This window comes from Rana temporaria, chromosome 4 (assembly GCF_905171775.1).
Source record: "Rana temporaria chromosome 4, aRanTem1.1, whole genome shotgun sequence".
Lineage (NCBI taxonomy): Eukaryota > Metazoa > Chordata > Amphibia > Anura > Ranidae > Rana > Rana temporaria.
Genome location: NC_053492.1, coordinates 111,979,931 through 112,005,658, shown reverse-complemented (window position 1 = coordinate 112,005,658; position 25,728 = coordinate 111,979,931). Strand labels below are relative to the sequence as shown.

The following is a 25,728-nucleotide window of genomic DNA, read 5'->3' as shown; positions in this document are numbered from 1 at the left end:
CTGAGGCCGCGACAACTTTGTCCTCGTTAGCCGCTGAGCTGTCAAAACAGCTAAATCTTCCTGTATCGGACTGTATCCGGTTGCCAGTGTTACAATCAATTTACTTGGAGCCTGTAAAGCACTGCTGATCGCAGGTAACATGCAGGACTGCTGCAGACTTGTCAGTGTCAGTGTATCTGTCTGCTCGTACCTCATATGGGCAGACAGATGCACACTGGCAGGAAGAGACAATGAACTGCCAGTGTGCTTAAAGCGTGGGTTCACCCTATAAACAAGAAAAAAAAAAAAAAATTCTTCTAGCATAAAATCAGGCATTGTAGCGCGAGCTACAGTATGCCTGTCTCGAATTTTTTATCCCCGTACTCACTGTGTAATCGTACATAGACGATTCCGACTGCCCATGGGGAATGGGCGTTCCAATCCAGACGGAAGGTGATTGACGGCCGGCTCTGGCGCGTCACGCTTCTCCGGAAATAGCCGAAATAGGCTTGGCTCTTCACGGCGCCTGCACATAGCCTGTGCGCAGGCGCCGTGAAGAGCCGAGACCTACTCCGGCTGTCTTCGGGGAGCGTGACGTGCCAGAGGCGGCCATCAATCATCCTCCCTCTCCATAGGCACGCCCATTCCCCGCGGGAGTCGGAATCTATAATGTACCAGTACACTGTGAGTACGGGGATAAAAAATTCGAGACAGGCATACTGTAGCTCGCGCTACAATGCCTGATTTTATGGTACAATGTTGACACTGAGGGTGAACTACCGCTTTAACAGCGCCTTGGTAGTTCATTGAAACTACAAGCCGACAGCCGAAAAGGCTGTTGGTACTTGAAGTTTTCCATTCACGCAACTCTGTGAATGAATGGTGGAGCGTGGGCGGTGCCCCGTCTATCTATCTATCCAATCTATCTAATCTATCTATCTATATCTCATGGAGCCTCTGTGGTGATTGTTCCGCTTGGTCTTCGGGAAAATGGCGGCCAATGATAGACAGAATGCAGCGCTGGCTGCAATAAGCAGACATGTATGTAGAGCGGGGGGTAAGCTCTAGTGACGGGAAGTGAAAGCCGTGATCCGGAGAGATTTGGGTCTCTATTGGTGTGTAGTTTGGCGCCAGAAGGCTGAGGTAAAGTGCGGTGTGTGGACTGTGGAGGGTCCGCGGTGACTGAGCGAGGTGTCCCGGCCTTTCAGCCCTGGATCGGGAGGTGAGGTGATCAGGTTGGCGGGGCTGACACTGTATGGCGATCTCTGGGCGGTTGGTGATCAGTGGACATGTATGGACAAGTCAGTGACAGGAGGGGGGAGGGGCGAGGGGCAGTGTGTCTATACTGGGGTACATCTAGAGAAGGTCAAGGGGGGATCCAGACATATAGGCAGTCCTTGTGACTGAAGGTGTCCTTATCTATCAATCTTCAGTGGCAGACTTATGCCTCGTTTCCACTGAACGGTTCGGGTCAGTCAATTTGGAATGGTTAGAATGGACCGGTCTATTCTGGTGAGCGTTTCCACTGCAAATCAGACCGTCAGGGACCATACAAGGTTTAGAAAAAATGCCTAGCGCGTCCACCAATCAGTGGAATGTATAGTAGCCCCGCCCTAATGGAACCGTTCCATTTTCTATGGCCCCACATCGGAAGCAGGACCCAGAATGGTACGGTTCGGTTTTATGGCACACTTTCATAATGGAAACACCCAAAATAGCGTACTGTACCGAACCGATCCGCTCAGTGGAAACGAGGCATTAGGTTTCATTACAAGCTGACTTATATTGTATGTGTTCCCTTCTGTTCAGTCACTTAAAGCGCAGGTGAGCAGAGGCTGCAGTGGTGGGTGCAGGTGAGCAGAGGCTGCAGTGGTGGGTGCAGGTGAGCAGAGGCTGCAGTGGTGGGTGCAGGTGAGCAGAGGCTGCAGTGGTGGGCGCAGGTGAGCAGAGGCTGCAGTGGTGGGCGCAGGTGAGCAGTGGTGGGTGCAGGTGAGCAGAGGCTGCAGTGGTGGGTGCAGGTGAGCAGAGGCTGCAGTGGTGGGTACAGGTGAGCAGAGGCTGCAGTGGTGGGTGCAGGTGAGCAGTGGTGGGCGCAGGTGAGCAGTGGTGGGCGCAGGTGAGCAGAGGCTGCAGTGGTGGGCGCAGGTGAGCAGAGGCTGCAGTGGTGGGCGCAGGTGAGCAGAGGCTGCAGTGGTGGGCACTGGTGACGCTGCACTGATAAAGTTGTTAATATTTATTTTTGTAACTTAATTCTGCATAAAACATTTAAAGCGGATGTGCCACGAAAAAAAAATATTAAAAGCCAGCAGCTACAAATACTGCAGCTGCTGACTTTTAATATTGGGACACTTACCTGTCCTGGAGTCCAGCGCCGTCCGCAGCAGAGGATGAGCGATCGCTCGTCACTCTGCTGCTCCCCCTGCCGTCCTCAGTGAGGGAACCAGGAAGTGAAGCGCTCCGGTTCCCTACGGCGCATGCGCCGCTGATTGGCTCCCGCTGTGTTCTGGGAGCCGAGTGTTCCCAGAGCACAACGGGGGGAGGACGGGAGGTGACGTTCTGCCTGCAGTTAACTCGAAACTGTGTGGCCGGAAATGGGTGCAGATACCTGTCTTTAGACAGGTATCTGCACCCCCCTGAAAGGTGTCAAATGTGACACCGGAGGGGGGGAGGGTTCCGATCAGCGTGAGTTCCACTTTAGGGTGGAGCTCCGCTTTAAGTGTCATTTCATTTCAGATAATTTATGAGGGCATGTTTAGGGGCGGTGCACGGTAGGGATCGTTTGGGTCAACTGGTGGCGAGTAACCCTTAAGGCCTGGCTAGTAGCTCAGGACTTGAAATCTTGAGCCCTGCTGTAGGATGTCATCTGCTGGGTAGTGTTCTGTGATATTTCCTGATATACAGGGGTTGATTTACTAAAACTGGAGAGTGCGGAATTGGGTGCAGCTCGGCATGGTAGCCAATCGGCTTCTAACTTCAGCTTATTGAAGTGATTGTAAAGTCTCGTGTTTTTTTAAATAACAAACCTGTTATACTCATCTGCCATGTGCAATGGATTTGTACAGGGCAGCCAGGATCTGGCATTGGGCTGATTCTTCTCATGCCTTGTCTCTCCGACTCACAGCTGCGGTGGGTGGGGCCGAGTCTTCCCGCTGACATCAGTTGGGGAGGGGAGACAGAGCTCAGCTGAGCAGCGGGAGCGGAGCTCATACAGGTTTACAATCCTGCAGGGACAATTATTATACAGGTGCAGAGAGGATGGGAGCATGTAATATGTGAAATGAGAGCAGCGGGAGGGGACAGACAGAGGGAGGGGGGACACAACAGAGTTTACCCTCTGTTCTTCTTTTTTTCCTTTAGCTCTTTCATATTTGACTGCGGATTCTTGAATCTTGGATACTTAGGGGTGAGAGGCGTATCCCAAGTTTGTAAACGATTTCGCCCTCTGCCCCCTCATTTTCTTACCTCCAGCCTTTTTGTATCACCACATAGATTAGCAGATCTCCATCAAGCCCTTTTGGATCTTCTGGATCAAGGTGTCATTGCTCTAGTTTTTGTATCAAATAATTTTTTGGGGGTTTTACGCCAGCCTGTTTATCGTACCCATACTAAATGGGAGCAGCTGTCCCATGTTGGATCTCAAAGCTCTGAATGTGCTCCTGTGGGTACAGAAATTCCAAATAGGCTCTACAAAAGCCGTTATTTCCTACCTTTCTGGTCTAGGGATAATTGATTGAGGATGCTTATAGTTATGTTCCTATCTTTTCAATGCATCATCAATTCCTCCTCATTGCTGTGGGCCCTCTACACTACCAGATTATTGTCCTGCCTTTTGCTCTTTTGTCTTCATATTTATTATCCAGCAAGGTGCTAACTCCACTATAAGCATGCTGTGGTCTCTTGGCACCCACAATGTAGAATACTTAGGCCCCTTTCACATTGGGACGTTTTTCATGCGGTACAGCGCTAAAAATAGCGCTGCTATACCGCATGAAAAATCATGCCCTGTACTCTTCAATGTGAAAGCCCGAAGGCTTTCACACTGAAGCGGTGTGCTAGCAGGAACGCTCCAAAAGTCCTGCTAGCCGCATCTTTACCGCGGTATAGGAGCGGTGTGTTCGCCCGAATATCGCGGTAAACACGATGGTATAGCCGCGCTACAAATAGCGCGGCTATACCGTCACCGCGGCTGACGCTTCAGTGTGAAGCCAGCCTTAGATTACTTTGTTGAGGAAACAGTCAGTATGGGAACTGTTGGCCAATGTGTTTTAATTGCCCAGACTTTACAGTGATTTCTGATGGATCTCGGACCTTCAGAAATTGTAGCTGGAACTGACTCATTGTTTGAAGTACTTGGGGTTTAGTTCTGGACACAGCTCAGGCCTTCCACAAGAGACTTAGGCCCGGATTCACGTAGAATCACGTATCTTTGTGCGGGCGTAACGTATCCTATTTACGTTACGCCTCCGCAACTTTTACAGGCAAGTGCCATATTCTCAAACGAAAGTTGTGGCGGCGTAGCGTAAATAGGCGGTGTAAGCCCGCCTAATTCAAATGTGGTAGATGTGGGCGTGTGTTATGTAAATTTTATGTGACCCCACGTAAATGACGCTTTTTTACGAACGGCACATGTGTCATCTGTGAAAGTATCCCAGTGCGCATGCTCCAAATTAACCCGCAAGAAGCGAATGCATTCGACGTGAACGTAAATGACGCCCAGCCCTATTCGCGAACGACTTACGCAAACAACGTAAAATTTTCAAAAAATTTGACGCGGGAACGACGTCCATACTTAACATTGGTACTCCGCATCTACGCCTCATATAGCAGGGGTAACTTTACGCCGGGAAAAGCCTAACGTAAACGGCGTATCTGTACTGCGTCGGCCGGGCGTACGTTCGTGAATTCGCGTATCTAGCTGATTTACATATTTCTAGGCATAAATCAGCGTACACGCCCCTAGCGGCCAGCGTAAATATGCAGTTAAGATCCGACGGCGTAAGAGACTTATGACGGTCGGATCTAATACAAATCTATGCGTAACTGTTTCTTAGAATCAGGCGCATAGATACGACGGCTCGGACTCAGAGTTACGACGGCGTATCTTGTTTGAGAATCCGGGCCTTAGACTCTCTAGTCTAGCAGTACTATGGTGTAGGACATGTAGATCCATTTTATAGACAGACCAATTCGTTTGTCGCTCATGACTAGGTTCTCCCTGGCTTGGTGGCTCAGCCATCTAGCTGTGGAGTCAGAAGCCGTTCCTCCCACCCTTTAGACCAGGGATCCTCAAAGTACGACCCTCCAGCTGTTGTAGAACTACACATCCCATGAGGCATTGTAACACACTGACATTCACAGACATGACTAGGCATGATGGGAATTGTAGTTCCTGAACAACTGGAGGGTCGTAGTTTGAAGTCCCATGCTTTAGAGGATTCCCAAGGTGAATCCCAACCTGGGTCATCCAATCTGGATTCAATTGGGCAATGCCATGGCAGTGACATACATCCATCATCTGGGAGAATCCAGAAGTTCCTCCCAGAAAGGTAGATCAGATCCTGCCCTGTGCAAAACTTCACCTTCCAGCCCTGTACAACCCAGGCATAGACAATTGGCAGGCAGATTTCCTTGGGCAGCATTATCTGGGTGAGTAGGCCCCCTTACTCAGGTGTTCCAGGACCTGTGTACAGGTAGGGGATGCTGTATTTGGACCTCCTGGCCGCCAAGTTCAACAAAAAGTTGGACAGTTTTTTTTTTGTTTTTTTTTCAGTGACACAGATTCGCTTGCAGGATGCATTAGAGGCTCCGATGGCTCCATGGAATTGCTACACCCTAATCTGTCTTCCCTCCCCTGTAACAAACTCTTTGTCGGCTTCGCGAGATCAAGATTGAGAGCGTTCCAATAATCCCATTGCTCAGGTGGATGTGGTATGCTGACCTCTTAAGACTCCTGGCAGATACTGGATGGGTGCTGCCAAGTGGTCATGAGCTTCTGTCCTGAGGACTGATTTGCCCTCCTGCTTTATGGTTGCTGGCCTGAACAGGTTTTGAGGGACAGAGGCTGCTTATGCCCTTTCTACTCTGTTTCAGCTACAGTTGGTCTTTTTCCCAGCAGCTATCAAACACCAGCTAATGATTAGGCTGCTTAAGAATGGGGGTGGGGCCACATACACCTAGCGGCCTGCCCAGATACCATCCCATTGACTGTTTGATAGCTGCTGGGTCCCGCCCACCCCGGCCAGGGTCCCGCCCACCCCCACATCGAGCTCAATTCTGACAGCTCCTCTCTGTTGCTTGTCAGTTTCACACACTCAGCGCAGCGTTTGAAGCTTGCCAGAGCCGCTCAGTGTGGAGAAGGGAGGAGGAACGGCGGTCAATGTTAAATATGGGCCTAATTTTGATAATATCGGCGATTTATCAAAAATGGCCAAATATCGGCCGGACGATATATCTGTCGACCTCTAGTGGTCACCTCTACAAGGTAGTTGCTTGAACTGGTTGCTTTATCCTGTAAAGTAGGGCTTGAACATCCCAGGTCGCCATGGTGACCAGAAATTGTGTCCTGATGCCTGTGTTTGTGAGCTGTCCGCATCCGCCTCCCACTTGCTGGCTGCACTATAGCTGAAAGATGGCTACAGCGCAGTCATCCAGTACTGGCAGGGCATCAAAAGACGTACCCAGCGGGCGCCCCCACGCACATAATGCACCCTCGGTGATCACTGCAGTGTCTATCCAACCAGAGCTGATCGCATGTAAACTAATGCAAGTTATCAGAGTTTCCTTTCCTCAGCGCAAAATTTTATAACAGAAATTTAAGAAAAAAAAAATTTGTTTCAAAACATTCAGTCTTTTCATTTTTTTAGCAAAAAATACCCAGTGATGATTAAATACCACCAAAAAGAAAGCTCTATTTGTGTGAAAAAAAATAAGAATTTCATGAATTACAGCTCTGGAAATTAGCCTGGGCAGGAAGGGGACGAAAGTCACGGTTTGTGTGTTTATTTTTTTTTTTGTTCTTCAGCCTGTTGGGCGAAACTTGCCGTATGTACTGGGCTAGGTGGATTTGATTTAAATCATAATTTTTAAAGAGCAACTGTCATCTCTGTCCCACAGCGCCTTTTCCTCTGACACGCTGTTGACTCACCGACAGTTCTATTCACTTTAATGGACCAGCTGGTGATGTGGCAGTGCCACAACCAGGTGAGGGAGGTGGCGGCAGCAGGTGAGTCGATGCCCACTAACAGGTGCTGCCATGATGGATCTGAAATGACAGGTGCTCTTTAAATGTAAGGACTCATTCTTGCTAGTAGTTAAATCTTTACAAACAAAATGAAGGTTTCCTCTTTAGAATAATAAGCTGTCAGGTTAGTAAAACAGCGATATCCGAACCGATTCAGTCATACAGTTTGTAGTGTACATAGATTTGCAAAATATTGTGATAAAGGAATATTCCTGAAGTTTTTTCTCATGGTTACTGTGAAGTTGTGTGAATGCATCAATGCAGGTTTCTTGAGTGTTCTGATCTTCCTTAATCAGGTAATGTGTGAAATTGTGAAAGAAAATACATTTATTATCTAACATAATTCTGTGTGTCTTTATTGGAGCATCTTGTAAATGTCATATCTCTGTTCTGCAGATGAAGAATAAAGTGTAAATCCAGCATGCCCAAAAAACCAACCTATCCTTTGCCACGATCAGAATGCCTGTGTGCCATTTGTCGGGAGGTTTTTCTGGAGCCGGTGACGCTGCCATGCAGTCATACTTTGTGCCATCCCTGTTTCCAGAAGACTGTGGAGCAAGCTAGCCTGTGCTGCCCTTTTTGTAGGCTTCGAGTTTCCACCTGGGCCCGTCACAGTGCCCGCTCAGGAACACTAATCAACAAGGAACTTTGGGCGATCATTCAGCGTCAGTATCCAGAGGAGTGCAATCGCCGTGTTTGTGGACTAGACACTGAAGAAGATGAATTTGAAGATGGTGAGCCTTCTTATCATTGACTATTTTCATTGCTAGCCTTGTTTCCCCTCTGATGCAAGAGCAATGTAAAGGGAACAAATGACTTTCAAAACCCAGGAGGGAATTAAAGAAGTTGTAAACCCCTCCTTGTGTAATTTGTACCTATAGGTAAGCCTCATTCTAGGCTTACCTGTAGGTACTGTAAGTATCTCGTAAACGTGCGCCGTTTAGGAGATATTTGCTGTATACTGAGCCAATCATGTCATTGGCGCATGTTCTCTGAAGGAACGGCCGCCCGTGCCTTTTTTTCAGGAGCGTGTGCTGTAGGGCTGCAATTAACTATTATTTTCATAATTGATTAGTTGGCCAATTTTTTTTATTGTTTTGATTAATTGGGTAATAACCTTAAAGTGTGGTGTATAATTTAGTTATGTAAAGTTTCAAATAAAAGGCAATTTATTCCTAAATATTTCTATGCAGTGGTAAATATAAATAAGCAACTATGGTAAGGTACAAACTCTCTAATCCACTCTGAGAAGAACAGACAGAAGAGATATACTGTATATACTATTAGAGGTTGAGTCTGGTAAATATCATCAGACTCGGAGGTTACGTTTTTTTTATTTAACCGCTTGCTGACCGCCGCACGACCAAATACGTCGGCAGAATGGCACGGCTGCGCAAAAGGACGTATATATACGTTCCCTTAAGAAGCGACATTGTGGACGCGTGCGCCGCAAGCTCCCTGACTCCGACCGCGGGTCCCGCGGGCATATTTGCGATCGTCTCATGGTGAGGAAGAACGGGGAAATGCTTATGTAAACAAGCATTTCCCCAGTCTTCCTAGTGACAGGACAGTGATCACAGCTTCTTGTAATCGGTCACACATAGCCCATCCCCCCTACAGTTAGAAGCACTCCCTAGGGCACACTTAACCCCTTCATCGCCGTCTAGTGGTTAACCTCTTCACTGCCAGGGTCATTTTCACAGTAATCGGTGCATTTTTATAGCACTGATTGCTGTAAAAATGACAATGGTCCCGAAAATGTGTCCGATGTGTCTGCCATAAAGTCGTAGTCACGATAAAAATCGCAGATCGCCACCATTAATAGTAAAAAAAAAAAAAAATGCCATGATTCTATCCCCTGTTTTGTAGACACTATAACTTTTGCGCAAATCAATATACATTTATTGTTGTGTTTTAGATATTTTTGGTAAAAAAAAATATCGGCCTGACATCTAAACTGCGCAGGTTTAAGAGATATCCTGACCTGGGTAGCTACAGGTAAGCCTTAATCTAGGCTTACCTGTAGCATAAAGTGGTTGTAAAGGGTTTACAACCACTTTAAAATGCATGCAATGTTAAAGTATATGTGACCCCCCCCCCCCCTCACCTTGCAAAACGCATTCAGTTTAACATAGCTTTTCATATAAGCCTTTTATGTTGCTATTGAAAACCCACTGTATACCACTGATAAAAATTGCTCTCCATGTTTTATGGCACAAAAATGTGTCCTTAATAAATAGAGGTGTAAACGGGTCGTTGGATAGAAGATACAGTTTTAAATAACAATTTGTGCAATTGTGGTTTTCAGATATGCACTGGTTTAAAAGTAAAACCATTATTGTAAACCTCGTTATTATACACACATCTGCTAATGTTTCCCTGTTAATGTCATGTTAGAAATAAGATGGTGCCATTGCTAAGTTGCTTCTAAAACTGCCCGAATAAGTATTGCCTGATGTTTTGCTGCTTTTTGCCCTAGACTTTACACCTCATCCAGATCGAAAACTGTGCCGACCAGGAGAAATCAGAGAAGAATATGAAGCTGAAATAAGTAAGGTAAGAAGTAGATCTAATACAATAATGTTCCAGGTAGATATTGCCACTGATTCTTTACCTCAAATGCTGCAGTCACCGATTTTGTTTGGCAGCTAGGAACACTACTTTTCTACTTTTGACAACCACCTTCCCCAGCAGCAGGCAGAAGACGAGGACCACCACTCGCTGTGACAGCAGCAGTCTATCTCTCTCTAGTGGTCCAACATGCCCTTTCGTAGAAACTACTACTTTCCAATCAGTAAGGCTCTTTTTCTCTTTCGTTCATTGACCTTAGGGTTATGCTTCTCCTGGTAGGAAGTAGCATAACCCTAAGGTCAAGGAGGGCTGTGTCCGTCTATGAACTCAGAGAAATGGATTTTACGGTGAGTACAAAAATCCTTTTTTCTCTGACCAAGGAGCAGCCTGATGCAGGGAAAGTGTGTTTTTTGGAGTGGTGCTGGAATGAATTTTTTTTTTTAACCACAAAACAATTTTGCGAGCTGTATCTTTTTTGTATTTTATTTTTACATAACCAGTTGGCAAAGTTTTATTATTCTGTTTCACCTCTGGCCATATACACAACACTGTATATAGATTTTAGTTTTGCAGCGTTGACTTGTGTGTCCCCTTAGATTGAAGCTGAGCGGCTTAGGATAGAAGAGGAAGAACGGAAGGCAAGTGAAGACTACATTCAGAAGCTTTTAGCAGAGGAGGAGGCAGAGCAGCAATGGTCTCTAGAACGCACACAAAGGGATTTGGAAGAACAGATGAAGAAAGATGAGGAGCTTGCCAGGATTCTCAGCAGTGACATGGTAAATAGTGACACTATGAGGAAGCCATATGGCTCGTTGTTCATTATTAGTAAATGTCTACACAGAGCTCTGGGCTGTAAATGTACACAGCTGAACAGCACGTCCCCGGCCGTGAATCATTGGCTGTGACATGCTCCTGCTGTGTACAATCTAGGGATCGACCAATATCGTTTTTCGGTCCAGATACGATACCGATATTTCGGCCACCTCTCTTGCCAATAGCCGATATTTTTTGCCGATATTAAACGTTTTTTTTTTTTGTTTATTTTTTTACACTGTCATTTAAATAATTGTAAAAAAAAAAAAAAAATTTGCACTGTTATTGCTGTCACAAGGAATGTAAAAATCCCTTGTGACAGTAATAGGCAGGTGAGAGGTACTCTTTAACCACTTAACCCCCAGACCATATTGCTGGTTAAAGACCAGAGCACTTTTTGCGATTCGGCACCGCATTGCTTTAACTGACAATTGCGCGAGGTGGCTTCCAAACAAAATTGCGTCCTTCTCCCCCTCCCACAAATAGAGCTTTATTTTGGGGGTATTTGATCACCTCTGCGGTTTTTAGTTTTTGCACTATAATCAAAAATAGAGCGACAATTTTGCAAAAAAAATATTTTTTACTTTTTGCTATAATAAATATCCCCCAAAAATATCTAAAAAAAAAATAAATACAATTTTTTTCCTCCAGTTTAGGCCGATACGTATTCTTCTACATATTTTTCGTAAAAAAAAATAGCAATAAGTGTTTATTGATTGGTTTGCGCAAAAGTTATAGCGTTTACAAAATAGGGGGTAGTTTTATGGCATTTTTATTAATATTTCTTTTTTACTAGTAATGGCGGCGATCAGCGTTTTATTTCTTTATTTTTTTTCTCTTTCGGTACTGCAACATTATGGCGGACACTTTTGACACATTTTTGGGACCATTGGCATTTTTATAGCGACCAGTGCTATAAAAATGCATTGGATTACTATAAAAATGCCACTGGCAGGGAAGGGGTTAACACTAGCGGGTGGGGAAGGGGTTAAGTGTGTTCTAACTATAGGGCTGGCTTCCAGATTACTAGATCAGGCAGCTGGCGGACATGCCGGCTGGTTGCTCAGGTCTCCTGGTGGGACCGGAGAGCGCAGACGAGCAGTGGAAGGGAAGGAACGTCCCCATCCGCTGCTTGTAATAACAGCCGAGCGGCTGCTGAGCTGCATTGGTTATTGCAATAAAGCAGACCATCCGCTCTAAAGAATGGTACCATGCAGCTGCATCTCTCCCGGTAAAACCCTTTGAAACAATATTAGTCTTTTTTTTTTTTTTTTTTGTTTTTTAACGATACTTCTAAAAAAGTGAATATTGGCCGCACCGATAATCGATGGGGGGGTCCCTGCTTTTACCCCCCCATCACAGCGGGAACCGGATGGGGGGTACGCAGGCACATGCCCTAAACCTGAAATTAGGTATTGACATACCAGTGCGTCGCTTTCCCTACAGCTGCCGCTCGTCTGCAGTACAAGTGGTTAATGTATGTCATTTCATGCTTATGTGATTGACTGATTTTTTTCCCAGATGTGTCAAACTTTCCACTACTTCCAAAGGTCCCTGCAGCATTTCTCATTGTAACACTGAGATTTGATTATGAGGTTATAATGAAGGTAGACGACCCCTCCCCCTTTCCCAAATTCAGGAACTAGCCTGGCAATAACATGGTTCCTACCTTCTGTTCTGAAGCAAGTGTGCCAAAATCCTGTATATAGATCACCTAGAGGAGAATTTTTGTTTTTCAACAAAACTGCCCTTAAAGGTTTAACTTTTTAACTTTTTTTTTTTTCACTAGAATGAGTCCACTTCATCATCTGTCCAAATATCCCCAGTGGAGTCACCTGTAATCCTCAAGAAGACTGTCGCTATAAAGTCTTGTAAACGTATGAAAAGCAACAGGACACAGTCTGGAGACATTCAGAGGTGAGGAAGGAAGTCATTTGATGTAATGGAATCTTGACGATGACAAAATCTAACTTGATCAGGAGAGCCAAAATGATTATGCCATATATGACTTGGTCATATTAAACATCTGCATTGGATCCATTTTGTACTGTATTGAAATGATAAAAAATGATCTGTCTTGTCAAAAGCAAGGGTCTTCTAAAGCTGATCTCCAGCTTCACTGTCACTTTAACTAATTTGTCTGAGATAATCTGGCCCAAACAAATGATTTTCTACACGAACAGGTGCACCCGCTGGGCAGCACTGTGTAGATTGTATGCAGATCCAGCTATCTTCAGTATCCAGCCTTGTGATATGGCTGTGGGATGCGCACATCCTATTCCACAACCAGAACAAACTTGAATCGGGCTGAGTGGTGCTCAGCTATTTATAGGCAGCTTTTGTATGCTCTGAATGTAAAGCTTCCTCTGGCTGAGGCAGAGATCATAACATCATCCGCCCTCCTCTGCTCACCATTTGAACCTTTTCATGGGAGTGAGAGCCTGTATTCAGGTTTTGGCAACTAGCTTAGAGGCTGAAAATGGCTTTTAAAATACTGATTGTGTATTTATTACTGTTTGCAAGAAATTTGAGCTAACTAGGAAGTTATTACTTTACTGCTGAGCAGGTTTTTCTTTTTTCTTTTTTTTTTGTAGTTCATGCTTTGCCGCAAAGATCTGTATCTTACACACCCTAACACTCCATAAATGCATGCTTTACCTTGATCCGATGGCTGTGGCCTCTGATATTTTCATCCCTGCCGCCTTCTATATGGGGCCATCTATCTTCATCTCTGGCCTCATGACACCGCTCTCTAGGTGTCTTTTGGGGCTGTAATGTGCTACACTGCTAATGTGTGTGTATATATACAAACACTTGAGGCCGCAGCTGTTGCATCAAGGTAACCATGTGTCTATAGAGGGAAAGTGGGTTAGATCAGGGTAAGGAGTTTAGTGCACTTTGTTTTAAAGTTAATTTGTTCTGTGTTGCAGGTTTCTGTCACCCACATCAGTGAAGATTTTTGGTACTAACGGATCTACTCATTTTAGAAATGGGGAACTTCAGGTAAATCTGTTTGCAATAAAAATTTCGGCCAACTGGAAATCTCTGCTTTTTTGTTTTCCCATTGCTATACTGGAATGACTGCAGCCGAATAAAGTCAGAAATCGTGATTTCCTTTCTTTAGTAACTGATTCCTGCAGGTCCTGGGGAGTTAAGTTAAGCTGGTTCCCAGATAGTCTGTGATCATAGACAGATCTGTCTGATTTGATGCTAGGCTGACCTCAAAGTTTTGATGGTGGAAGGGCATGCTGGAGCTAAGATGGAACACTCCTGCAATTTGGCTGCTGAGGCTGGGTCATTCTAACGAATGTGGCTATGAGCAAGATGCTGGACTTGACTAATGGGTTGAGTTGGGCTGGAGGTGCATAGAGTTGTCATCCCTGATCTTCACATTTGCAACATGCAATGGGAGAAGGCAGAAATTCCTGGCTTAAAATTGAACTGAAGAAATTTTATAATAGACGGCGAACAGACAGACTATTATCACAGAAGAGACGTGCAATAAGATGCACAAACCTGCCTGCTCGCTGTCTTCTGCTGCATGTAATTGAGCTGCTCATGTGCAGCTGGCCAGTGCTGAGATGGTCTAAACAGACTCCTGACATCTTCCCTTTGAGACAGGTAAAGGAACTGAGGACACAGATTCCCCAGTCCCTTTCTCTGCAGCCTCAGCTGAACTGAAGATGAATGGACAGGAGACCGAGACATTGTAAACACAGTTTACGATGCTTCATTATGAATGGACAGACAGTGATTACTGACTGCATTCAAAAAATGAAGGAGCTGGTAAATGATGGAGGGGGGGCGAAGGAGCAAGGAAGAGGACACTGAGGAGAACAGAGGAGCATGAGAGGGGGACCGGAGGACGACGACCAGAGCAGACAAAGGAAGCCGGCAGAGGACCCAGGGAGCTGCAGGAGGACACGGGACAGTTGGGACGATCAGTGGGGGGGAGTTACAAGCACTGATCTCCCTGTATACCTTTTAATAAAGCAGGTGAAAGCCAGCGGCTGTCAGCTGCTTTATTAAAAGGTATACAGGGAGACCGGTGCTTGTAGCTCCCCCACTGATCATCTGTAAGTACTTGTGCAAATGCTTGGTATCAGTGCAACCCTAGTTAGGATACTGGGGCTTGCTGAATTTTTCTAGGTGGGGGAGGGGTGTGTGAGTGGGCGATGCAAATACTTTTTTTTTTTACCATATTGCAGGGAATGCTTTAAGGTAAATAATGTCCAGGCTTTAGAACCACTTTACCTTCTGATAAGCAGTACATGTGTGTTAACGTGGTGGAGCACAGAAAGACATTCGTTATGCTTTGTTGCATGGGCATTAATTATCATTGATCACATTAATATTGAGCACTTATGTACAGTACTGTATAAATTATTTGGAAACAAATTGTCACTTCTTGATTGGTCACATAAAAATTAGTGTTGAGTAGTTTTACACCATTATTTGCATGTGAGAGTTGTTGATTTAAAGTAGGGTTGTCCCGATACCGATACTAGTATCGGGACCGATTCCGAGTATTTGCGGGAGTACTTGTACTCCGGCAAATACCCCCGATGCCTCATCCGATACCATGCCGCTGCATCCCGCCGCCTGGTTAATACGGGCGGGGAACATTACAGCTTTCATTTGAATAGCTGTAGTGCTTCCCGCCGCGCCGCGTATAGACACTCCCCCTTGCTCGGGTGAACTGTCCAATCCCGAGCAAGGGGGAGTGTCTATACGCGGCGCAAATCACTACAGCTATTCAAATGAAGGCTGTAATGTTCCCCGCCCGTATTAACCAGGCGGCGGCGACGTGGCAGCATGCAGGTAAGGGGGACATGGCTGCATATGGGGGGGGCATGGCTGCATATGGGGGGGGGACGGCATGGCTGCATATGGGGGGGGGACGGCATGGCTGCATATGGGGGGGGGACGACATGGCTGCATATGGGGGGGGGACATGGCTGCATTTGGGGACACATTTAAAAAAAAGTATCGTATTCGGTATCGGCGAGTACTTGAAAAAAAGTATCGGTACTTGTACTCGGTCCTAAAAAAGTGGTATCGGGACAACCCTAATTTAAAGGGACAGTGCAACGCATTTTATTGCTTTTGTGCAAATTGACCCCTTTCCCAACTGGTCCTGAAGCGATCCCCACCCTGTTCAATCTGAGACCCATGCAGTACTTCTACCCTGATTAGGGCCAGCACCTATCGCTCAACAGTCTAGTGTAAGTGGCCCAGTGGTTAGTAGATGCTCTTACTATAGTTAAATTATCTCAGCTGGATTTGGCTCCAGAAAGGCTAAAGCCTCGTACACACGCACGGTTTTCTCGGCAAGAACCAGCAAGAAAACTGCTGGCAGAGCTTTCTTGCCGAGTAAACTGAGCGTGTGTACGAGGCTTTCATGTTTCTCGTCAAGAAAACTGCCCAAAATCTTGACGAGAAAAATGGAGAACCTGCTCTCTATTTTCTCATCTGTGTTTTCCTGCCAAGAAACCCGAGAGTGTGTATACATGCCTGTTGCCGTGGAAACACGCGCATACTCAAAATGACTTTTACGCATGCGCAGTAGCTTTCTAGGCATAGGTAGGGTGTAGCAAGATGGCGGCGACTGCATCGAATGTGACAAGTGTATGCTCTTCGTAGTCGATGACGTCACCGTGTTCGTTCCATTCAAAACAACAGCGGTTCTTTTGAATGGAGTTTCTGTACACTCGGCCGGCAAGAGAATCTTGCCAAGAATCTCGTCAGGAAAAACAATGTTTCTTTATCGTACATCACGGGACACAGAGCAGCATAGCCATTACATATGGGTTATATAGTGTACCTTCAGGTGATGGACACTGGCACTCTCCGACAGGAAGTTCCCTCCCTATATAACCCCCACCCATAGTGGGAGTACCTCAGTTTTTTCGCCAGTGTCTTAGGTGTTGGTGCACGTTGAAGGTTGTGCCTGCAGTTTGTCCTTGGGACCAGGGCCAGCCGACCGGATCCGTCCAAGGTGCTTCATAGCCAAAGTGGACGGTACCCGGGCCCCAATTCGTGGATGGGGTTTTGCCTATAATGCCTCTCCTTGGAGGGCTGGACTCTGGGTTCCAGGACTGGGTTTTTTAACCTATGAATACCTGCTGCCAGTAGTGCTGTATAGGTCCAGGTGTGTGGTGTTCCTGACTTGGACCCCGGTCCCTGAAGGTCTATGACCATACCCACGGTGAAGGGGGAAGATTGGGCCTCTTGCATGAGCAATACCCTGCGGCGTGGAAAGGTAAGCGGGGGGCCTACGGAACTTGGTTTGTCAGTGGGCTCCCCACAGGGGACTCTGGGGAAAAGCCTTTTTTATGCCTCTGTGCATGGGCTAAAAGAGAAACCACAAAGTCTGCATGACTGGATGGCTCAAACACCCAGGTATACTGTTCCTCTGGCTGGGCTAATAGACTGCTGCTGCTGCTACAAGGTGTTTTGCTCCATGAAATGTAAAAGGGAGCATGTCAGGTTTAAATTACTTACTTCCTGATGTCTGTGTGTCTCCAGCAGCTCCCGGGCTCCTCTCCCCACATGGATTCTGCTTCCTGCTTCCTGAGAGCGGCGTCGGGAGCGCGCGCGCGCGCACTGTTATAGGCGCCGACGCTGCGTGGAGGGGCGGGGGACGCCCAGGGAGTTCCCTCCCCTCTGTACATCAGAGGGAAAAACTCTATTTAGCCTGTCAGTTTGCTGAAGGCTGTGAAGGGACACGGAGCAGCGATGCTGAGCTGAGCAGGATAGGTTTGCCTATGTTATGCTGACACAGTGACACCTAGTGGCCGTTTTTTTTGTACACACCTTACTAAAGAGCTGTTTAAGCTCATATTTTCTCTGAAAAGCCGGTGTACTAAGTAGCAGTCAGAGTACTTAGTATTTGGTACTCTCTTAGCCCAGCATTAAGGGAAGCAATATTAGGATATGATTAAGCCCTTGGGGCTCAATATTGCTATCTCTTGTTAGGTTTTGGGAAGTTTAGTTTCTGTCTAACATTACCCTAGCCTAAATTTTTTTCCTCATTTATTTAAATGTGTGTTTTTTCTCCAGCTATTACAGTTAGTTGTATATTAGCGGAGTATCTCAGATTTGTTATTATGGCTCCTAAGGGTGCAGGGAACGCTAAAAATGCTAAAGGTGTTAAAAAGCCGAAGGGTTCCCCATCGGGCTCGGAGGATATTTCCCAGAATCCACCTGCCCCTACCTCCCCGGAGGATCCGGAGGTTGCTGCCCTGGGTGAGCCATCGGGGTTGCTAGGTGCTATGGCGGGCCCTATTCAACCAACTCCTTCCTATGTCACGGAAGAGATGTTAGCCTCCACCTTGGGTGGATTTGAAAAGAGGATGGCCGCTCTTATTACGGCCTCTTTATCCGGGAAGAAGCGGGCTAGGTCCCCGTCTCCCAGGTTTGAATCTCCTGAGGAAGATGTCCTTTCCACTGAGGAATTGGAAGATACAGGAGACCAGGCTGAGGATCATCTGGACCATTTGGGTTCTGAAGATTCTACTATAGAAGAACCTTTTTCAGCTTCTCACGCAGAAAAATTGTGGGTTCAGTCCTTAACGGATATGGTGCGGTCAGCTTTTAAAATGCCTTTGCCTCAGCCTCTGGCCTCCGCTGTGTCCTCATTGGGCTCCCTAAAAGCGCCCCAAGCCAACCTGGTGTTCCCGGTCCATCCTTTGTTAAAGGACCTGATATTTCAGGACTGGGTTAAGCCAGACAGGATTTTTTTGCCTCCTAAAAGGTTCGCAGTTATGTACCCTTTAGAGGAGGAGTTTTCAAAAAAATGGGCTGTCCCCACTGTTGACGCAGCCATATCATGTGTCAATAAAGCTTTAACATGTCCAGTGGACAATATTCACATGTTCAAAGATCCTGTGGATAAAAGGCTTGAGACCTTACTAAAGGCATCCTTTTCCACAGCGGGGGCAGTGGTCCAGCCAGCTGTAGCTGCCATTGGCGTCTGCCAGGCTTTAAAAGACCAGGCCAAGCAGGCCCTAAAGGACCTCCCGGCTCAACAGGCTCAGGACTTAGCCGATCTACCTAGAGCCTTATGTTTCGCGGTAGACGCTATCAAGGATTCAATCCAACAGGCGTCCCGCCTATCCCTGTATTTGGTCCACATGAGAAGATTACTTTGGTTAAAGAACTGGTCTGCAGAAACCCCCTGCAAAAAACTCCTTACAGGATTCTCCTTTCAAGGAGAGAGATTGTTTGGAGAAGATCTTGACAAATATATTCAAAAGATCTCTAGTGGTAAGAGCACCCTTTTGCCGGTTAAGAAAAGGTTCCGAGGTCCCTCTTTTAAGCGCCCAACCTCTCCAGTTCCAGGGCCCTCATTCTCTAGGCAGTATCGACGGCCTCCTGGACGCGCAGCTGCAAACAGGCCCCAGGGGCAAGCTGCAGGGAACAAGAGACCGTGGAACCGTAAGCCGGTTAAGGCTGCCCCTAAGGCAGCCTTGTGAAGGGGCGCCCCCACTCTCTCGAGTGGGGGGAAGACTCCGGTTGTTCTCGGAGTTGTGGGGGGCCCAGGTTACCGACCAATGGGTTCTGTCCTCAGTAACTCAGGGGTACAAGCTGGAGTTTCGGGAGTTCCCCCCTCCTCACTTTCAAATGTCAAGACTTCCAGGCGACCCTCAGAGACAGGCATCGCTTCTGTCCGCCCTAGAGCGACTCCTGTCTCAAGGAGTGATTATGGAAGTACCAGCAGGGGAGCAAGGACAAGGGTTTTACTCAAACCTCTTCGTTGTCCCGAAGCCAAACGGCGACGTCAGGCCTATTCTGGACCTAAAGTTATTAAACCGCTTTTTAAGAGTCCGGTCTTTTCGAATGGAGTCCATTCGTTCGGTGGTGGCCGCCCTCCAAGGAAAGGAGTTCTTGGCCTCCATCGATATAAAGGACGCATACCTGCACGTTCCGATTTTCCCAGGCCATTACAGGTATCTGCGTTTTGCCCTAAACTATCGGCATTATCAGTTCGTGGCTCTTCCGTTCGGACTAGCCACGGCCCCTCGGGTTTTTACGAAGATCCTGGCCCCCGTATTAGCCATCCTAAGGGAACAGGGCATTCTGATCATGGCCTACCTAGACGATCTTCTGGTAGTCGACCACTCAGCGGCCGGTCTAAATCGGGCAGTGTTGCTAGCAGTAAACTGCCTAGAGTCCCTGGGTTGGGTTCTAAACCGGGACAAATCGGCTTTACAGCCCACAAGAAGGTTGGAGTATCTAGGTCTGATTTTAGATACAAGACAACAACGGATCTTCCTGCCCCAGTCCAGAGTGGACTCGATAAGGGAGTTAATCCACATAGTCCTAAGCAGCACAAGGCCATCTATACGCCTCTGCATGCGCCTGTTGGGAAAGCTAGTGGCCACCTTCGAGGCAGTGCCCTATGCCCAGATCCATTCTCGGAGGCTACAGAGAGCAATTCTCGCAGCCTGGGACAAAAGACTCCAGGCCTTGGATCTTCCCATTTCCCTTCCCTATGCGGTAAGGCAGAGCCTGTGTTGGTGGCTAGTCACAAAAAATCTTCTGAAAGGAAGATCGTTCAATCCCCCCTCATGGAGGATAGTAACCACGGACGCCAGCCTATCAGGTTGGGGTGCAGTCCTAGACGATTTAACCCTACAGGGGAAATGGTCAAGGGCAGAATCAGCCCTACCCATAAATGTCTTAGAGATCCGAGCAGCTCGGTTGGCTCTTTTGGGCTGGACGGAGGTTCTGCAGGGCTCCCCAGTAAGGGTACAATCCGACAATGCCACTGCCGTAGCTTATATAAACCACCAGGGTGGCACCAGGAGTCAGGCAGCCCAAAGGGAGGTAGATCGGATCTTTTCATGGGCAGAAGCCCATGTCCCCTGCATCTCAGCTATCTTTATCCCCGGGGTGGACAATTGGCAAGCGGACTTCCTCAGCCGCCAACAGATGTCCCCAGGGGAGTGGTCCCTCCATCCCGAAGTGTTCCAGGTCATTTGCCGGAAGTGGGGTACTCCGGAGGTGGACATTATGGCGTCCAGATTCAATGCCAAAGTAGCAAACTTTGTCTCTCGAACGAGGGATCCATTGGCCTGCGGGACAGATGCCTTGGTGTGTCCTTGGCATCAGTTTGCGCTAATCTATGCCTTCCCTCCAATACGGATGCTACCCCGTCTTCTTCACAGAATTCAAAGGGAACGCAAGCCAGCGATTCTAGTGGCCCCGAAGACCTTGGTACTCCTTGATAAAAAGGATGACCGTAGAGGAGCCTTGGGTCCTCCCTCTACGTCCGGACCTCCTCTCACAAGGGCCATTCTACCACCCTGCCTTACAGGCCCTAAATTTAACGGCCTGGCGGCTGAGTCCCTGATTCTCAGAAACAGAGGCCTTTCAGGGCAGGTCGTTTCTACCCTTATAAACGCAAGAAAACCAGTTTCCAGGTTAATATACTATAGGGTGTGGAAGGCCTATATTACCTGGTGTGAAACCAGGAAATGGGATCCCCGCAAATATACTATTGGGAGAATCCTGGAGTTTTTACAGTTGGGAGTGGAAAAAGGTTTGGCGGTCGGCACAATCAAGGGGCAGGTGTCTGCCTTGTCGGTCTTCTTCCAGAGATCGTTGGCTGCCCATTCCTTAATGAAATCCTTTTTACAAGGTGTTATTCGGGTGAATCCCCCGATTAAAGCTCCCCTGTATCCTTGGGATCTAAATTTGGTTCTATCGGCCTTGCAAAGGCAGCCCTTTGAGCCCTTGTCCGTGATTCCTTTGGTCCTTTTGACTAGGAAACTAGTGTTTCTGGTGGCCATGGCATCCGCCAGAAGGGTGTCGGAGTTGGCAGCCTTGTCATGTAAGGCACCTTATTTATTATTGCATAAGGACAGGGTCGTTTTGCGGCCGCTTCCGTCCTTCCTGCCTAAGGTGGTATCAAATTTTCACCTTAATCAAGATGTGATTCTTCCATCATTTTTTCCAAAGCCTTCTTCTAAGGAAGAGAGGTTACTACATTCCTTGGATGTAGTTAGAGCTGTAAAGATTTACTTGGAAGCTACAGCCCAGATTCGTAAGACGGACGTCTTATTCATTCTGCCGGAAGGGCCCAAGAAGGGCCAGGCAGCGTCTAAGGCCACTATTGCTAAGTGGGTTAGGCAGACGATTATTCAGGCCTATGGCCTGAAGGGGAAGAGTCCACCCTTATCGGTTAAGGCTCATTCCACTAGAGCTATAAGTGCCTCTTGGGCAGCGTATCACCAGGTCCCTATGGCTCAGGTCTGCAGGGCAGCAACCTGGTCATCTGTCCACACATTTGCAAAATTTTATCAAATGGACGTTAGGAGGAACGCTGATTCAGCCTTTGGGCAGGCGGTACTGCGGGCCGCAGTTTAATCTCCTCTTGTCCGGTGGCACCTCTTGTTTGTTTTTTTCTGGTTGTCTCCCTCCCCTCATGGAGCATTGCTTGGGGACATCCCATATGTAATGGCTATGCTGCTCTGTGTCCCGTGATGTACGATAAAGAAAAAGGGATTTTTATTAACAGCTTACCTGTAAAATCCTTTTCTTGTAGTACATCACGGGACACAGAGCTCCCACCCCTCTTATGGGGAATTTTGGGATGCATATTGCTTGCTACAAAACTGAGGTACTCCCACTATGGGTGGGGGTTATATAGGGAGGGAACTTCCTGTCGGAGAGTGCCAGTGTCCATCACCTGAAGGTACACTATATAACCCATATGTAATGGCTATGCTGCTCTGTGTCCCGTGATGTACTACAAGAAAAGGATTTTACAGGTAAGCTGTTAATAAAAATCCCTTTTTTTTTTCCTGACGAGATTCTGGGCCCATGTGTACAGGGCTTGAGTCCTAGTTGTGAGTCTGCAGAAGTTGAGGCCTTTTGTATAGCATTTACACTTTTGAGAATTGTACATTGTACTAACAAGGCTAGTTCATAGACATTTGTAAACTGTTTTTTTTCTAGACTTTACAACCTATGCTTTCAATTTCATGTACTGGATGTGTAATCAGACACTTGATTGTCTTATATGTTGTATTTGCAGAACAGGAATACTGGTGCTGAAAATGGTATAGCTTTGCTGGAAGAATCAGATGATGATGATGATGCAATGCCTATACTCTCCCCTCATTCATCTTTTACTCCTAGTCCTATAGAAGTATCTGATACAGAGATTCAACTACCTGGTCTGACTAAATACTCTCCTACCAGAAATGCATTACACACAGAATGGTCATCAAGGAACACATATTTAGGGCAAATGGTAACTGAGGCTCGCCTATCCATGACTAGTGCACATTTATCACCTCCCAGGTGTTCCAGTTCTATGGATAGTAGTAGGAAATGGCAAAAGCCACAATATCTTGATGCCACCAGTATGCCTGAGCATTCGAATAAACTATCGCCTAAAAGAACTCTTGATTTATATGGAGACACTGAGTATCATCCAAGAGAGAAGAGGCCTTGTCTGGAGAACAGCACAGCAACTGGATATCACACAGAAAAGTTAATGGAACTGGAAGAAACTCTCCATGAGAAGAAACTGCAGGAAGAACAGGACCGGATTCTCGCACTAAAACTACAGAAGCTCTTAAACAAGGAGGTGATAAAAGTCAGCAGACAGAAGGGTTCCCCAGATGAGTACAAATTGCGGCCAAAAAGAACACCTCCACAGCAGAAGCCATCGGAGTCTGCATCACCCAAAAGGACTGCTTCAGAGTGCAGTATGGATCAAAGCAGTTCTAAGAGCTCTGAAAGTGGGGAATCCTCTGATGAAAATAAAAAACCTGCCCCAAAAAAGCATGCACAATCTTTTCCACCTAGAGATGGGACAAGTAAAACTTCTGAACAGCCCTCATTGCCTAATGGGGTAAAAATCCTGAAGCCAAGTAACAAGCAGCAAACCATACTGGACATGTTTCAAAGAGCTTCAAGAAAGTAGTTTCAATAAGAGCTTCATATTTGCTTAAAGATGAATTAGACATTACAGCTTGGACCAATGGAAGCTCAATGTAAACATTGCCATACCTGCATTTTGGCTTTAGGCCTCTTGTACACGGTACTGATGTTTGAACGTCTGCATTTTTGGATGTAATCCCAGGCCTGTATGTTGTGTTCGCAAGCGCATATTTGCGCGTTCTAGCTCCCGGAATGTTGTGTAAACTATTGTCGCGTAAGCGTTTACCGGCACAAAATTCTGACAGGGAATGCAGATTTTTATGTTCTTTTTTTTTTTTATGAATTCGCAGTGCTTGTTTACACACCTGTGTGTACAGCCATATTGTAAACATTGGGCTACATTTTTGATCCATAAGAAAAAAAACTGTACTGAGCATTTTCAAGCTGCAGTGTGCAAGTGGCCTTAGGGATCGATCTTCCCATAAGGTTATATGTGCTGTTAATGTTTTTTGTGCATGTTATTTACATTCAAAAGCCATGAAAAAGGGCTGCTAGGTTCGGTAGTAGTTTTATTTTAGACTGCTTATGCAAACTATTACATACAATAACGCTGTTTACAATTAATGAATGCACTTCCAGTTAATGATAGCTAATTGCCTGTTACTAGCTGCAGCACCACATTTAAATGTGCAGGTCTACTGTTTTCACCAATCTGTCCCACAATGCTGCACGTTTTGCCACTTGCCAATTAAAGCTCCTTGTATTTTTAGGAGATATAGCCCTGGTTCAGACTGCACGCCGCATGTGATTTGCACCTTCATTCATTTTAAATGACTCTCTTCACACTGCATCCTTTAAAAAAAAAAAAAAAGGTTCAGGCGGCTTTTTTTGTTTGCACTGGAACTGGATCGCATGGGTGCTTGCACCCATACAATCCAGTTCAGGCAAACACACTGCGTTTCACAGTGTGATTGCTTTGCAGTGCATAAATTGCTGCATTTCCTGCACTGCGTCAGTGTGAACCAGGGCTTAATGACTGCAGGCAGCAATGTGCAGCGCTACTGCAGATGTAAAGTGAAATTTGCTTACTTGGTAGGGCTTGCTGAATTTTTTCACATACAGTAATCGACTTGTTTTTTTTTATGAATTAAAGCGGACCTTGCACTAAAAAGTAATGTCCTCATATTTGTTTTCCCCCACCCCCTGTTTGCAAAACACTGCATTACTCCATTTAGTTCTGGAATGCAGCATTATGAAAAAAGGAAGTTGGGGGGGGAATAGCCACATAGGTGGACCTTGCCTTCTAATGCAGGGTCTGCTTTAAATAAGTCTTGTGTGCATAAGTAGTGTAAATATTTGCCAGCACACCACGGATCTTCAAATGAAGTCCAAACAATGTTTAATTGCAGCATGATCACATTGCAAGCTAGAAAGTGCAATGTTCGAGACGTGAAGAACCCGGTTCATCAGGCATGTGTCATGCCTAGCTCCGAAAGCTTGCACTATTTTCTTGTGATGTGATCGTGCTTCAACAAATCATTGTTTGGACTGAACTTGAAGATCCGTGGTGTGCTGGCAAATATTTACACTGCATTATGTATGTTCCAGTTTTCTAGCGGTTGCCACAGCACCTGTTGTGTTATTCCAGTATTGTGTGCGATGCAAATATGGATGGTTACATGTGTGCATAACTGCCTCAAAGTGCTATCATATTTCAGGCACAAGTGAAAAGTTTCATGTGTTCAAGCCACCTACTGGTTCTCAAAAATACTTTTTTGAATAGATATATTTTTTCAGAAATAATATAACCAATAAATTCTTCTGTGTGTATATAGAACTGTAATTGAATAGACATAATTTTTCTTCTGTTGCCTAGTTCTGTTTTTATGGTTTATTAAGGCCTAGTGCAAATTAGTTTTATGAGTCAACTGTACTCTGTTATATGAGTTAGATTATGCAGTTAGGCAATTAAATGTTACTTTTCACTTCTTTGGTTTCAGTGCTCTATAGCCTTTTTTTTTTTTTTGGTTGCCTGGTTTTAGTTTTGGCTACTGTATTGTTGTCAGTCGCATTAAAAACATGCACAGTTACAGCCTTGTGCTAATAGGGGAATGTGACGAGACCCCTTCTCGCCCAGGTCCTGCTCTCCCGACACTCCTCTGCTACCAGTGAGTCAGCTTGCAGATTGCAACGTCTGATGGTCCAGTCATCCAAGGTTCCGGGATCCG

At 46.3% G+C, this 25,728-nt stretch overlaps 1 protein-coding gene across 2 annotated transcripts; it reads left to right on the top strand.

The window, feature by feature from the left end:
- Nucleotides 1-979: 979 nt before the first annotated feature.
- RNF168 (ring finger protein 168) lies at nucleotides 980-25,489 on the top strand. 2 transcript variants are annotated; one of them, XM_040348786.1, is made up of 7 exons: nucleotides 980-1,122; nucleotides 7,616-7,953; nucleotides 9,699-9,775; nucleotides 10,387-10,566; nucleotides 12,393-12,520; nucleotides 13,534-13,606; nucleotides 22,647-25,489. In XM_040348786.1, exons 2-7 carry the CDS (start codon nucleotides 7,641-7,643, stop codon nucleotides 23,541-23,543), a joined length of 1,668 nt encoding a protein of 555 aa, XP_040204720.1. In that variant the 5' UTR covers nucleotides 980-1,122; nucleotides 7,616-7,640; the 3' UTR covers nucleotides 23,544-25,489. The 2 variants fall into 2 exon arrangements, with proteins under 2 accessions (XP_040204720.1, XP_040204719.1); XM_040348785.1 differs by having other exon boundaries at nucleotides 981-1,201.
- Nucleotides 25,490-25,728: the final 239 nt, after the last annotated feature.